The 17,036-nt window shown below is 34.9% G+C and overlaps 1 protein-coding gene across 3 annotated transcripts in view; it reads right to left on the bottom strand.

The window, feature by feature from the left end:
- Positions 1–1,429: 1,429 nt before the first annotated feature.
- Positions 1,430–17,036, bottom strand: part of LOC123685895 — an 85,538-nt gene continuing 69,931 nt past the window's right edge. The window contains exons 9-11 of one of the 3 annotated variants that reach the window (XM_045625751.1): positions 3,615–3,750; positions 1,731–1,898; positions 1,430–1,673 (exon numbers count right to left, since the gene is read on the bottom strand). In XM_045625751.1, coding sequence (XP_045481707.1) covers positions 1,664–1,673; positions 1,731–1,898; positions 3,615–3,750 — 314 coding nt within the window. In that variant the 3' untranslated portion in view covers positions 1,430–1,663. Of the gene's footprint in view, positions 1,674–1,730; positions 1,899–3,614; positions 3,751–15,663; positions 15,836–15,924; positions 16,091–17,036 lie in introns of those variants that run through there. The other 2 variants (XR_006748375.1, XR_006748374.1) reach the window with 2 other exon arrangements.

Below are 17,036 nucleotides of genomic sequence, written 5' to 3'. Positions count from 1 at the left end.
GTGAGTTTTTCACAATCTTAGACACTTCAACCAAGCAAAATATAATAAATATTTTTGTAGTGTTAAACTTTTGTTGTAATACCACAATTTAATCAAATAATCAAACTTATTCAAAAATATATAAACGATAGACAATCCTGAATGACAAGTGTATCCGGAGTATACGATTCAAAATACCCTCATCGCGAGAGTAATCTAATTTTGGCATGCTAATAACGAAAACAATTGTATAAATTCGTCCACTTTCCTGCTGAAAGCGTTGCCACATAAAGCCTGCACCTGCATCGCTCGGAAAATTATTTTGTTTATCGTCAGAACCCCATGCTGTCGCTGTCGTTGCGATGAAATGAAACCAGTTCAATTTGCAGTCATCATTCGTTATGCAGATTGAAATTAGAAATAGTAGTGCGACACTTGAAACCCATGTGTGATCAATTATTCCAATTAAAATAATGCACAGCCCACATTCGACAGAATTGGCTCATTGAGGAAGATCTGGATTGATATCGACCTTTTTTTTAATACTTCTACAGCGTACTGCAAAGAGTTACACAATGGTAAATATTTTTTTTTTTCAAACAATAAAATTTTCCTTGAAATCTTTATAGGCTCTTACTTATACCAAAGAAGATACTAACTCACATATAAACCCGAACACACAGTGAACTTTATTGCTTACAATAATTTTTTGTATACAAATGTATCATCACAAGCTTATGAATTTCGTATTCTTTTTATATGGGTTCATTTTCAAAAGGTGACTGCTGATTAACTGATTTGAAAGAGCAGTATCGCGAGGAATATATAAACGCGTTAATAAACGTTATTTGCAAGTCTTAAAAATGCCCAGTTAGCCAACGATATAGTTGGGCTAAGGGAGATATCAAGGAAGTTCAGATACTATGGTGAGAAGTTGTAAGACATGGCTTCAAGAAAACCACAAGGGTCACAAGACGATTAGGCAGAATAACACCTCTTCAAGGCCACCGTCTAAGATTGATAGCTTTGCAAAATGGTTTTTCTAATACCAGAACTATTGCAAACCAAGAATTCACAGGAAATGGCAGACGAGTTGGAATACAAACACTTTGTCGTGGAATAAGAAGTTTGGGTCTATTTTTATTTCGTCCTCAATGGGTCCCACCTTCAACCCAAGCACATCGAAACAATTTACTTTACCCGAGTAGAGAAAGACTAGCGTAGGATCAGAAGTAGAACACAGGATTCCTCAATTTTATGTTAAGTGGAATGTTCGTCGAACTGTTTGAATTATAGTATAGGTTAAGTTAGGGTAATTGCAAACACTGCTGTTTCATGAATCATTGAAGGGCTCTCTATAATTCAGCAGTTCTGTACTAAATAATGCAGTTCAATAGTGGGCCAGCAAAACATTTTTTGAGTACCTTTAATGATTAGGTCTTCTCAAGAATATGTTGAGTTGCATTGTTTATTTTATGGATACAAATATTACCTAAGTAACAACATTGGGTCCTCATATCGGAACATACCCTAACCTAATATCACATATAATAACATTATATACTAATCTTCTTTGAAGAGTACAATATGGACCCTTTTGAAGGTAATCTGGTACTATTCTTCGAACGGTATGAAATTTGGCAGTCTTCTGAGTGTAAAGTGATGAGATTCATGTTATGATTGGTCATGTCATTCTGCAAGAAGAAAATGATAGTAAACCTTGAAATTTCTTTTGTATATGTTGGGTTCACCTCATTCTAACTTTCTTCATCATTTGTAATACTTGTAAACCTGGAAAAGGACACGTTGGGTAGAAATTATGGCAACCATTACCATCCACTCCAGCTATCAACTGTCCCATGTGAGCGGCAAAGTGATATTTTGAGGTCAACTCAGCTTTAGTTGATATAGAGGTGTCCCTGCAAGAAAAACATTACAAATTCCACACTTTGGTTTATTAATTTCTCATAGGGAATCTCAAATCATTAAAAAAAGCGATTGACCAAATGAAAAAATCGAACCATGTTGGATTTTTGACCAATGAGCCCTGTTTCAAGGTCAAATCTTAATTGCAATCGCTATTTTTTAATTCAATATTCGAAAATTTATGAATCAGAATATAAAAGGGCTCAAACTCTTCAGTAAAGAATATTGTATTAAGAATCATCATACTCTCAATTTTCTGACTAAGCGTCTCCAAGTTTACGGTTTTTTTCCTTCAGAAATGTTCTAAGAAAATCAGTGTTCTATATAGGCCGGTGTTTGTACCAAATCTCGTTTATATAGAGCCAATAGTTCCCGAAATAGCTTGATTTTCAATAAATAGTCAACCAATTTATTAATAAAGAGAAAACTTGTCGATTTTAGATGCGTTCAGACATTTGACCTTGATGCAATTGCCTCAAGGACTTATTAAATACTTGCTTTATCACATTGGGTATTTCTAGCTTGAGAATCAATGATCAATGAATTTTGACGGCTAAAATGAAACAAATTTATGATTTCTGAAAAATTATAAAAATATCTATGAAATTTTTTTCAATATTTTTAATTGAGTGCGATTTGCTATATTTCGAGAACAATCTGAATGGGAAATCATGTAACACTCGATCTTTGATGAAATTCTTACACCATAGACATTGACCAATAAAAGGTCACGAATAAAACACTGCATATAAATAACAATAATAGCATTTCGATAACATCCTTCATCGGATCAAAGGAGAACGTGTCGATTTACCAGTTCACGATTTGTGCAAGGTCAATAATAGCTCATATTCATTCCGAATTCAGAGTCAGAAGATTCGCACCAATAATTACTATTCATCAAACATACAACATAAACATAACTAGAAATTTCACATTACGTATTATACATTATTCAACGGAACCTACTTAAAAAGTAGGCAGCTTAAGACGGTGACTTACTTCGAGTATTACAGCATAGTGAAAGTAATATCATGATCCAGTCTGTAGGACTTTCATCTCTCTCATATGTAACAGTTAGATGAGGAAGGAATTGACTAGTGTATTGAAGCGCATTTTTTTAAGGCGGGTATTGCATAATGGTATAGTTCATTTTGATTGTGATTGGAAAAAAGGTTACAGCGACAGCTTCAATTGAGGAAGTTCACCTAACTTCTTCTTTTAATAGCCTATTCATACAAAGGTCTTTAATATTCCAAGTTAAAAGCAAATAATATGAAATGGATACTTCAGAAATTCTCCCTGAAATTCAAATTTATGAGCATCAGATTGCCTAGTTTCAAAATGAAACTACTTGAAAAAGACTTTGAGATTTGACGAGTTAATGATTTATTCTCGTCCTGCTCTTCATATTTCAAATCTATAGAAACTTTGAAAGAGCTGCCCAGAGGAAATTTTAAACTGACAGAAAATTAAAGAGATTTGTTCACATATTTGATAAAAGTTCTACTTTCAAGTTTCGGTTAGTTAATGGTCTTAAGACAATAGCACCTTTGAAATGTTGATGAGAATTCGTTAAAATAATTGATAAAATGAAATAATGAATGTTCTTTCATTGAGGAATCAACCCAGCAATGAAATATTGCAAATTATAAGAAAAACTGCTCTTCGTAAAAATTCTTCATTTGATCCAGTAATCCAAAACTCACCTCAGTAATGTTAATAAAGATTTCTCAGTCTCGCTCAGTTTATTCTTTTCTGGAGTAGCATTTAACTCACAAATTAATTTTGGTAAGCATGCATTTTTTATTGTTTGGAGAAGTTGTGATTTTGATGTTGGAGTACCTGCAAAATAAAGACAATAGCTCAATATGTATTTATTCAAATATGATTCGCTTGGAAATCACTCTTGTCATTGTTATATTTGTTATATTTTATAATGTATCCTTCAGATTGAAAACCATTGTCTAGTTATTTTTAGATAAGCCTGAAGTGTCATTATAGGGTGACACTATCATATTACTGAAATTTATTCATAAGATCGCATAAGTCATCCACTTTTTCATGTGAATAAATATTTCGTGTTCTGAATCGAATGAAGACAAGAGACAATCATCGTGTTCAAAACTATGAAAATTGGTCTCGATTCACATTACTTTCCTACAGTTTTATATTCAACAAGCCATTCATTGCAGACGGCATCATTTTATGGTTATTGTGTACTTAGGTGAAAGCAAAATTCATTTCATGCTTGGATTAAAAAAGCATCAGAGAATTAGTTCATTTAAAAGATTGCAGTATACTTATAACTTATCCGATATTGCAGATTATACATGGAGTGTTCAGAAACTTGAAACAATGCTTATTGGCACAGCAAATACCGTGAGATCTGATCCAGATATTGTTGAAGGCGAAACTGATTCACCTTGATCTCATACAATCTATTCTCATCAAGGATTTCAAGAACTGGAAAGCCGATTGCTTTTTTTTTGCGTACCTGTAACTTGCTTGGGGTTCAAAATGACATACGAAGTATTTTATTACAGGGCGTTAGACAGCTGTTCACAATTAATTCTTTTTTTTTTTGGTACGTTTGTGAATCATACGATCAGCAACATTTGTGCAAAAATATTTTAATTCAAAATTAGTATGCTTATTGCTCATATAATAATACGGATGTGTACCATATGGACCTTTTTTTACATATGCTTGTTGCACTAATTAACTAATTATACCATCATTTGATAGATACGCTGGTACCAAACGGAATTTCGGATTACCATCATTTTTCTAGTTTGAAACTAGGCCATTTTCGCTAGTACGTGAATTGTTCACTGTAATGTGTGCATTATGTTATTGAATATTCCAATATTTATGTTTCAGTTTTTCACTTCGATCGAGTGAAAATATTTTCAACGAAACATAACGCTAACTTATCACCTTGACTTCTGGAATAAATTAACGCCAAATATGGTTGAGGTCATCTCAAAGACCACGAGGTGATCAAGTGCTCTAATGTGATAGTTTGAATTACAGTTTTTGTAAAAAAATTCTCAAACCGGAAAAAATCAAGTTTTCTGATTGATACTGCTCATTGATAATAGTGATCAAGTTAGACAGAAAAATAATATTATCTATTCCTAGCCAATTAAAATTAGTTATACTGATAACGCCAACGCAGATAAATAATGTCATTATTGTCAGATAATCGGACTAGTTAGAGTTGAAATATGTATTGTGAGAAAATGTCGACCAATTCTTCTGATTCTGAGATTTGTATGCAGAGTTTTTGTATTGCGTTATATCAAAAATGTTTTCTTCATTATTCATTAACGAAAAACCTCTTCTATTTAGGCTTGTAGGTGATCTTCAAGATATCTATAGGTTGAACAAACGACCTATTTTCGTATCTTAACATTATTATTGTGTTGTATATTAGAAACTGAATTTTTTTTCTAAAATTACATCAATATTTTTCTCTAGGAGTGAACCATTTAAAATTGTAGTTAATTTGATTATGGACCAGATGGTTACTTACCTATATTTTTGATTGAGTCGTGCTCTATATCTGCGTCAATAAAAATCTGAGCTTTTCTATCACCGTATCCAGGATTGGTGGGGGTTGGTCTGATATGTGTCTCCTCTGTCCTATTCACCCCTAACAGTCTGTGCATCATCCCTGTATAGTCCGTGCAAAAGATGATAATAACACACATAAAAATCACAACCCGTCTAATTATTTCACCAGTTGTAGACATCGTTTAGCTACTTATTGACACTAGTGATTGTTTCATAAGACATTGCAAGACTGGATGTTTCTGTAGTTTAATTCACAAGGTAACTGTAGCCCCGCTATTGAGACTTGGCGGACCACGTAAAAGTGAAAGTTATCAACTAAACGTTGCAATGACAACAGATATTTTCGGTGGTTTCTGGATTCAAACTTTGCCCGATGGGATGGATGTTAACACAATCGATAAGTGAGACTGCCTGTCAATTGGGTATAGGACGCGGGTTTGTCGATAAGATAAAGCCTGGTATAGAAGAATTATGCATTCAACTTCGTTCACTTATTTGAATATAAAGCCAACGGAAATATTCCATATATTAGGTGTAAACGCTGCTACTGACCTTTGTTTCATTTTTCAGACTGTTGTTAATGAAAATCAGATTAATTCATCTTGGTTCCCACATATTTTTTTTATATTTGAATAAAATCATTTTGAATAAAATATTTTTGTCATTTATAGGTATAATTCGAAAAAGTGAGTTTAAGAACTCAACAGAATTGTATGAATAGATATTCATAATGAATTATGATAAATTTATTATATTATTAAATATCTAAATATTTTCATGAAATATAAAATGTTTTCCAATAAGTTGTTTCATTTTGAATGGCCTGCTATCTGGGTAACTATTATTATCTATTGACATTTGACAAGTGAAAACTACACCATTAGCAAAACTGGAACGATACATGCATGAACTGAAATTTTTAGAATTCCTACAAAAATCGTAAAAATTTAGCGATCAAGGTTATCAAAACTAAAAAATTCGTTGTGAAGCCAGCAATAGTGAAACTGGTAGAAAAATATGAGCTAATGTGATAAGTAAGTGATATGAAGAATCGAAATTGTGTTCGTCGTTCAATAAAAACTGAAAATATCACTGTTGAAGGCCGTATTGTTGACAAATACCCAAGAGTTTCGATTCCTTGTCGATCTTGGAAATCAGGCTATTATTAATGATTTTTTATGACCATTATTGGAAGATATTGGGTGAACCATGTTCATTTTCAACAAGACGGCATTACTTACCACACAAGCAACGAAACAATCGCAACTTTGCAAGAAAAGTTTCCTTGCCGTATTATTTCTCAAAGAGGTAAACACAATCAGCCACCGAGATCTCGTGATTTAACACCTTTAGACTTTTTGTAGCGGTCATTTGGCTGATATCGTTTTCCATCGTTAATGGCATACCTTCCTCTTCACAATGGAATTAAAATCCATTGATTTCTCTTGAAATATACTCGGTTTTTTAACACCAAAATGAAAACCTCTTATCAGAAAATCCTTTACAAAAGGTAACAACATTTCCATACATTTTTGGAAATGAGTGAATAGTTCATGAAATTTTGATTATGTAGGTCATTTAAGCTGAAAATTATTATTATATTTATTTGTTTTTTACTTTGAATGCAAGCTACCTGGTTCACTTTCCTTGTTTAGTTTATAACTTAGATAGTACCCAACGATTTAATTCTCAGTTTTCACAAAAAATGCGATCTATGCATTAAATTATAATAAATTGTTAAGAGCAAAAAAACTGAAAGCAAATAACTTTAATCTTCCCATATTAAAATGAATTTACATCAAGCGATTTGACAACAAACATATCATTAAAATGTAAAGAAGCTTTTGAAAGAAACGTTTTGAGAAAAAACTGAATTTACGATGACGTCAATTCAAAATAAACATATTTGCATTTTTATGTTTGTGCATTTAGTGTTTTGCAGCGAAATTGGACATTCTCTACAATAAAATATGCTAGTTATATTGACATATTGTTATATTAAGAATGTAATGAACCCAGAACCCAGAAATAACAATGAGTTTGCTACTCACATCGAAATGACAAACCTTTCGTATGCTTAAAATTGAATTTGTTTAGCCTTTTTCATTATTACCTTCTTAAGTGCTATCTTTTCGAGAAATATTCATGCTCAATAAACATATCTGAATAATTCGTGAGTACTTGAAAAAAAGAACTACTATTTTGTAAGTGTAATAAAAGACGTAAAAAAATATGTGGAATGCTCTCGAGAGTAAGTCGAGTATGTTCCCAGTAACATAGACGTAATATGAACGTTGACACACTTTGCACCATAGGTAATAACATTTCACTTTTGTTGTTATCACATCCAGAAGTACGACACGGAAATAGCTAGCTTCCATTTCATTATAAGAACGTTTCCGCTGTTTCTAGATTCCAAAAGCCCAGTTTTTTTCCTCATAACGATGGGTTAGATATACGTTTTACGTAATGCGCATCGATCGATACAAATAATTGGTACATTCATTCAGGAATTATTGAATTATTATTGACAGGCGTCAATTATTTGTGAGATTTATAACAATAACTTTTTTACGTAGGAACATTTTTTGTTGACACCTTCTGTGAAATTTTGAAGAAATAAATTGATATGAATTAGTCGTTGAAACAAATATAAAACAATGGAAAAAAAGTATTGGAATCATTAATTAAGGAAACAGGAGTGATTGCATCAATTGTTTCATCAGTATCGATATCGTTGTAACATCACGATTGTTCGCAATAAAAAAAAAACTCGACAGAGCGATAATATAATCACCAGGGGTGATAAACCTTCATTCATGTTGTCCATTTAGTTCAATGGCGGCTTTGGAATTTCGATTATTGTTTTCGAAATGTACAAATTGAATCGCATCGAAGAGAAAAATCGTTTTGAATTCCGCGCTGCAGGTGGCCTCATTAAAATGATGTTGCTGATTGATGTGAGGTATTTAGGGGTAATTCATCCCTTTCAAGCCCTTTTCTATGAATTCGCTATCCGCAAATACCGCCATAATTTCGGTACACAATCCTTTTATTCGTTGTATTGATCGCTCAAATTAATCGGATCAGTTTTTGGTTTTTCATTTTCGAACAAACCCAAAAGGTACTGGACAAACATTGAATGTTGTTGGTTTTTTCATTAGTCACTTTGTAACATATTTACATGCAGTTTTTACTTTTATTGTAAGTTTTTCTGACTTTTCGGGCCCTTCAAGAAGTCTCAAGAATTTTTTTTCACCTGAATTGATTCATCAGTCAATTTTATGTTGTGAGAAAATGTGATAAGCTGTGCACCAACATTCATCCTTATTTTCCGATCCATGTAGAAGGCTTGTAATTAGCTTGTACTAATTATGATTACAATGATATTTCAATGTCATACAGGGTAGATATGTATTGATTTCATCAAGTAACATGAAATTCAGTTACGGTATCTCATCAAAGATCAATCCAACATTTTTCACTGTTCATTTTGTATCGCCCTCCCCTAGAACACGTGTTCTGTACACATACGAATTAAATTATTACCGTTCCATATTTCGATGTTATCTTCTTTATTCTTCCATTGACATCCAACATGTACACTAGTCTACATTAATATTCAGAAATAATATTGAAAAGAATAGAAATATCATGACGAACTTGACTTGGGATTGAAATAAAGGGTGTTTTTTTTTAGAGCTATAGAACTTTAAATTGCAATAAAACAACGATGAATTATTCGATTGATATGAATTTTATTTATCCGCAAGATGATCTTGTGGCATTACCTTTTAAATATGATTTCTGGCATATGACCGCCACGGCTGGCTCAGATGTAGTCCAATCTGGACGTCCAATTTTCGATGACTTTTTCCAACATTTGTGGCCGTATATATTTCAACATATTTCTACATTTTGGGACTAGGTACAAAAAATGAGTTTTCAGAAATGTCTATGAAATTTTACAGAAAACTCCAGGAAAGGCTTCTTGGACAGCACAAGCCTGGTAATGTAAGATCATACCTCCAAAAGCCTTCATTCTCATAGAGAACGTAAAACAAGTTTATTAACCAAAATTTTGTAATTTTTTTTAATTTTCTATTTTAGCTAGGATGTCAGATTCTCTGAATAGATGGTATTCGCTATTCTCTTCGATTTCAACTTTAGTTCCACCATATTCTGGAAGTAATACGTTATCCCCAACTTTGACAGCAAGGGGAATGTGATCTCCATTTTTATTTCTTGCTCCAGGCCCTACGGCTACAACTGTTGCCTTCAGGACTTTTGCTGCAGCTTTGTCAGGAATAACATCGGCAATAACACGGCGAATGTTGTCTTCCAAATGGTCAAGGGTTTGTGGCTTATCCGCATAGACCAATGACTTTACATAGCCCCACAGAAATTAGTCTAGCGGTGTTAACCAAACGTGTCTTTCAATAAATCGATTGTGGCACGAGCTGTGTGACATGTTGCGCCGTCTTGTTGGAACCACAGCTCCTGGACATCATGGTTGTTCAATTCAGGAATGAAAAAACTAGTAATCATGGCTCTATACCGATCACCATTGACTGTAACGTTCTGGCCATCATCGTTTTTGAAGAAGTACGGACCAATGATTCCACCAGCCCATAAAGCGCACCAAACAGTCAGTTTTTCTGGATGTAACGGTGTTTCGACATACACTTGAGGATTAGCTTAACTCCTAATGCGGCAGTTTTGTTTGTTGACGTAGCCATTCAACCAGAAGTGCGCTTCATTGCTAAACAAAATAAAATGGACATAGTGCGCGATACGTATTCCGCACAGAACCATTATTTTCGAAATGAAATTGCACTATTTGCAAGCGTTGTTCAGGCGTGAGTCTATCCATGATGAATTGCCAAACCAAACTGAGAATAAATCACTTGACAGCTGTTAAATCGGTCGCCATCTTGAACAGTAATGCCAACTTAAAGTTATATACCTCGAAAAAAAAAACACCCGTTAGTAGCATCTGAAACAGACAAAAATACGTATTGTCACTTTCCATGTGACAATCGAGTGTTTGAGCAGTGTGTTTTGAGATTGTATCTGATAGAGGAAACCTCAATAGGCAGCTCGTTTTCGTTTTTACCCTGCTGACCACAAATTGATGGTGAGAACTGACAACTGTCGGTAAACTATCTCTGTCCACAATAAACCACTTCTATCATTTGGTCATAAACCAGTTGATCGCTGATCCAGCGATATGAAATAATTTCCACTGCCACCGATTGGTTTTAACAGAAAATTTCCCAGCGGTGCTGTATGGAAATGCATTCTGGTGCGTTAATAAATGAGTTTCATCGGCGATTTACAAGTGATGTCGACATCGCTGCATATTTGTAATCGGTATTATATACATACATACAGGGTCTGATTGTTGACAGACAGCAAGTCAGGGGTAAAATTACTGATAGATCTGGGAATTCAGATGCGCTGAATCGATGCTTTTCGAATTAACCACTGGATAGACTCGGAGTTGGCAATTTCAAACATAACCAAATTCAATTCTTTTTTATTTTTTTTTGTGATGAAATTTTAGTCCATCAAATTTACTCACGTTTAAAATGAATTCTGATAATTTGAAAACTTCCTGCAGGCTTATTTTTTTGAATCAATCATAATGTAAAGTTTGCAGTATTTTATTTTAGTTAGGTGGATAATTTTACATAGAATGTGCTCATTCTCGAAGCCTAATCTAGATAGTTTTTCAAATGCTCGGGTAGCCTGTTGATCAATTCCAATCCTTAGAATATTCGAATATTCTGATATTAGATTCGAAGTAGAATCATAAGTTTTACTAGGAGAGCCTGCAAATTAGCAACATTCACTTCAATATTCAATCAAAAACAGCATTTCATGGAATGGTCCCCCAATAAACAATATAAACAAGTTTTACCTAAATTCCAACTACCGGATTACAATTTTACGTAGACAAGGAAGTGAGAGCATGCAATTCAATGAAAAAACTGGAAATACGTAAAATAAAGTGGACCTGACAGGTGATAATACCTCTCTTGACGACAGAGTTCAAAAGATCAGTAAGGTTCGTAAGGCCTTATTGAATATTCAATGAGATTCAAGTTTCTTAAGCCATGTGCCGTATAGAGACTTCCTTGCATGATCAATTTTTAATACATAACGAGAAGAAGCCAGGAGGAGAGCGTGAAGCGCTTGTAATATTTCAATTTCTCGCAGACAGGCGAAAAAGAATGGACAGATAAGATTGATAACTGGACGAATTCTATCGGGAACATTAGCCAGAATACTGTTCGGACTGGATTGCATACACATAGTCGACTCGATTTGATACGTGCGTGGATAGTTGACAGAGCAATCCATCATTGCTGCTGTCCAGCGCCTTCTATATCCACCATACAACTCTTCAGTTCACATAAAGTTACATGGCTTTTATATCTTCCTAATATAATTTGTTTCGTATGTCGTGCGTTCAATCTGCTGCTGGGTCAATGAAATCTTTTCAGGGCTGGATCTAAAAATGCGCACAGCATCGAATATATTTTCATCGAACATAAATATCAAAATTCATCATTGAGCCAAAACCTTCACTGTCTGATATATCACTTTGATATAATCTATTGTCGAGAAATACAATTCCATCTAATGAAATATTGAAACCAACCAAAGGCAAAAAATAATCCAAAGCTATACAAATTGAGTAAAAGGTTAATGAATTGATTAACTAAATTAACAGTTACAACTTCTATATTCATTTAAAAACTTAGATTTGAGAAAACCGTAGACTAACTGAAAGAAAAAGTTTTTCTGGTAAGATATACAGAGATATTAATCTCTGATAGATCTTCTCTCTTACTCTTCTGTGAAACGGATATGCACATGAACATTCACAATTGGGATAACAATTTTAGAGAATTCAATTTTATCTTTTGGTTGATGTTAACTCGAATCACTATTCACTAAATTCACTAAAATTTCAGTGACATCTGATGGAAGTGCCAGTGGAGTCTGTCATGCCAGATTAAATCTTTCCACTGAAAAAAAAAGCCTCGTGACTTGTTGGAAGAGATTTCGCTAATCGATAATTGCTGGGTCAATGAATTCTTTTCAGGTTTAGATCTGAAAATGCACATAGCATCGAATATTTCATCGAAACATCAGTATTGTCAATCCACTCTTTCAAAAACTGATTTTTTATGTTAAGTAAGATCTATTTTACCGAAAATTTAAAGCTCACATCACCTTACTTTCTTTCATAATTAGTTGTTTAACATTTCCAACGTCTAAATGTGAATACGTCATCGATGACGTCAGAGTTTGAAGATAACTATTTTACAGCTGAGTTCTAATTCATATTCGTAAAAGCCACATAGCTGAATTTTTTGATATTGACGAAAATTTCGGTGACATCTGATGGAAGTGTCGGTCGAGTTTGTCATGCCAGATTAAATCAATCCCCTGGAAAAAAAAGCCTCTGAAAACCGCAAGCCGTGAAGAACGGTCTGCAATGAATGACTCGTTAAGCCGATAGATTTCGAATATGGGAAAATATTTCGTCAGTCGTTAATTTGATTATAACTGCGGATGCATGCAGGACGCTGATGGAATTTATTGCTACTTCGTGGGGGGACGAAAAAACAGGAGGAGGAGGAGTAGGAGAGACGAGAGGGCGAAAGAGCGCTTTAGGAAGTTGGAATAATGGGAATCTGCATGAACGATAACCAGGAACGAAAACATATCAGCACTCATCAAATGTTATTTGTTGGGGTCCACATGTCTGCCGGTGAATACAGTAATCTGGCCCTCTCGTGTGACATTATATGAATGCGTATGCATCCTATGCGAGGAAATTGTACGTATCATTAGGCCCGCCCTAATCAAATACGTCTATCATCAAATACATGCCAATCATGAATGGCAATTTACTAGCGAGGCATGGTTATATACGCCATAGCTCGCAAGGTATGTCTCCCCATACGTTCGAATTGCCTCCGATTTAACTCTGCCACCCGAATAGCGCCAAATTATTTATGGCGTTTTTTTATTTTCGTCAATTATTTTGATGCGACAATTTTTGCAGGGACACTCCTAGTTTTATCAGACAGCTTCCCCTTCCATGGCCGATTTTTCATTAGCGGCAAGAGCGAGGCTGCAATTTCATTCAATTATTGTAGCAGATCCAATTATAGGATCGAGGAAATGGGATTCTGACAACTGGTCTGCGATTTTGGCGGCATTTTTCGACTCATCAAACCTCCAGTGTTTCATACAACTCTCCATATCCTCCATAGTTTTCCCTTTCGCTTCTAATTTTGAGCCGATAGTGGTCTTAAATGATTGCCACGTTAGACTGCCCTGGCTTCCTTTTCGTTATGTATCATGCGAGCAAGTTTCTATATGGCACACGACTTGAGGAACTTGAATCTCATTGAATATTCAATAAAGCCTTACAAACATTACTGATCTTTTAAATTCTGTCGTCATAAGAATCATTATCGCCAACCAGATCAAGTTAATTCGACTTTTTCCAGATTTTTTCATTGAATTACGTTCTCACTTCCTTTCTTCTAAATATGTCTACTTTATCTCTCAAAAAAGTGTTCAAATGCAGATATTGTGTGTGGAAGTTGCTTTTTTCCAAGCTCTCCTAGCAAAATTCATAATTGTCATGAGATCATGAGCTTTTATAGGGAATGATTTCTTTGATTTCGTTTGCTCAAAAGGTTGGGCAAAATAAGACTACAGCATTGCGCAGGTCTGACTTACCTAGTAGATGTGCATTCTAAATTCTAGCCAATATTGCCAATATGGATGTAGTGGTGAGTAATAGCCGAAACAAATAGATGGTAGATGTGATACAATAAGCTTAGGTATTTGTAAAAATAACGCCATCGAAATATAAGTCGATTTGTGTCTGCATCCTAAACTTATTCTCGATTAAACATGTCTTACAAGCTTACGAGCCAAATTCTCGTCATTTGCGGGAGGTTTCAATTATCTGCTTTAATATGAAGAAATCTGTGGCTAAGGCTAATCGAATCCTCTCAAATACTTATGGTGAGGCCGCTATTAGTAAAAGAACGTGCCAAGAGTGGCTTCAACGCTTCAAGAATGGTGATTTGGACGTCGAAAACCACCATGATTGTGGAAAGAGAGAAGTTTTTCGAAGATGCAGAATTGGAGGCATTCCTTGATCAAGACTCGTGTCAAACGCAACAATTATTAGCAGGATTATTGGTAGTGACGCAACAAGCCATTTCAAAACGCCTGAAAGTCATGAGGATGGTTCAGAAACAAGGAAATTTGGTGCCGTACGAGTTGAAGCCGGGAGATGTTGAACGGCGTTTGTTTTCTTATGAATAGCTGCTTACGAGGCAAAGACGGTAGGGATTTCTACATTGCATTTTGACTGGATTCGAAAAATGGGTTCATTACGATAATCCAAAGCGCAGAAAATCATGGGGATATCCCAGATATGCTTCCACCACTACGGCAAAACCGAATATTCAGGGTTTCAAGGTCATGCTCAGTATTTGGTGGGACCAGCTCGGTGGAGTGTATTATTAGTTGTGAAAACCAACTGAAACAATCACAGGCGAAAATGCAATTAATGCGTTTGTGCCCAGCATTGAGGCACAAATGGCCGCAATACAACGAGGGTCATGATGGAGTGATTTTACAGCATGACAATGCTCGGCTTCATGTTGCGAAAGTGGTCAAGACATACTTGGAAACGTTGAAATTGGAAGTCCTATCTACCTTACGTATTCTCCAGGCGTTGCTTCCTCGGATAATCACTTGTTTCGACGAAAAGTACACGGCCTGGCTGACAAGCACTTCTGGTCTTATGAAGATTTAAAAAATTGGATCTTTTTGTGGGTTGCTTCAATAGATAACAAGTTTTTTCAACGCGGGATTCGTACGCTGCGCAATAGATGGGAGAAAGTACGACAATACTTTGAGTCATGAATGTATAACAAGTTTTTTACAATAAAGCCTCGAAATACGCAGAATTCGAGATCTCGAGGCTTGAAAATTACTCGTTTCCACGTATTTCCTTTTGATACCTATCATGTTTACGTCTAGAAGGGCACAATTGGGCCTTATCGTTAGAGGCAACATACTTGGAAACGTTGAAGTGACAAGTCCTACCTTATGTTTTTCCTTTTCCCAATGAAACAAAATCAGTTGTGATATTCCACAGGGGACCTCGATCTACTTAATAAAAAGAATGAGAGTTATTTCCAACAGTGACACAGCCAAACTCGTGTACTACTCGACATTTCATGCAAAAATGATTTATAGCATTTTGGTGTGGGGACATTGCAGTGACGCACAGAGGGTTCTGCTGAAACAGAAGAAGGCCATAAGGGCTATTTTTGGGATACATCATACAGAAAGTTGTCGAGATATTTTCAGGAGGGAGGGTATACTCACCTGCACTTCGGTTTTCATCCTCGCTGCCGTGACTTATGTCCACCGAAATCTCAAGAAGTTTCGAACCAACGCTGACTTCCACGAGTACAACACCAGAAGAAAGTATTTACTTAGCATTCCTTTCAACAGAATAGCGAAAGCGCAGCAGGGAGCAAATCACATCGCACTGAAATTATATAATAAATTGCCTGAAAATCTGAAGAGTTTGAATGACCTGAAATTCAGTAAAAATGTAAAAAAACTACTACTGAGAAAGACTTTTTATAAACTCGAAGAGTTTTAAATGTTTATTTTATCTGTGATGTATTTATTATGTGATACTCACCTTTTTAGTCCATTGTCGATATTGGCTTTTGCCTTCATATTTGTATTTTACTTTTCTGACAAGTCGTGTATTATTTGACAACTATTTATCATGTACAACATTCACTTATTTATGACAGTTATTAATTATTTTTACACACTGTACATGTATAAATAAATAAATAAAATAAATGAAATAAAAATATAATGAACCTGAATACAAAATCTGACGTTTTCTATGATAATTTTTTTCCTGTTGAAGAGTTCTCGATGGAAAATTTCGCAGATTTTCACCAGCCATTTCTTCAGTGAAAAAATATGCAGGTACATGGACGAAGCATAGCTGGAATCGGTGTACGTTAATTTTATTTGCTTCCTGACCGTGAATAAATTAAAATCAATAGGTGCGATTAATGATTTTGCGAATCCTCTTCCGTGGCCTGATCCTTGGAAAAATGAAAAATGAATTGAAGCGGAACACCCAGCCAGATTGCAATTTCGCACCGAAAAAACGTGAGACTCATAAATCAAGGGTTAAATATGACGCATCTCGTTTGGGCTGACTTATACGCGTATTGAAAAGTTCTCGCACAGCACACAACAATACACAGCGATACAAAGCTTTCATTATTTTTTCCTGATGGTTGTAATAAAAACATTCTTAGTTATATTGCGAGAAAAGGTTTGTGTCGAGTATGTATATGACTTTTCGAATTGCTGGTTATAGCAATGAACTTACACGCTATAAAATGGACACTTTGAAGTGTTTTATGTATTACGTGATGTTCTAAATGTTCCAAGAATTAGTA

The sequence above is a fragment of the Harmonia axyridis genome, chromosome X, assembly GCF_914767665.1.
Source record: "Harmonia axyridis chromosome X, icHarAxyr1.1, whole genome shotgun sequence".
Taxonomy (NCBI): domain Eukaryota; kingdom Metazoa; phylum Arthropoda; class Insecta; order Coleoptera; family Coccinellidae; genus Harmonia; species Harmonia axyridis.
This window is presented reverse-complemented; position numbering and strand designations above follow the sequence as displayed.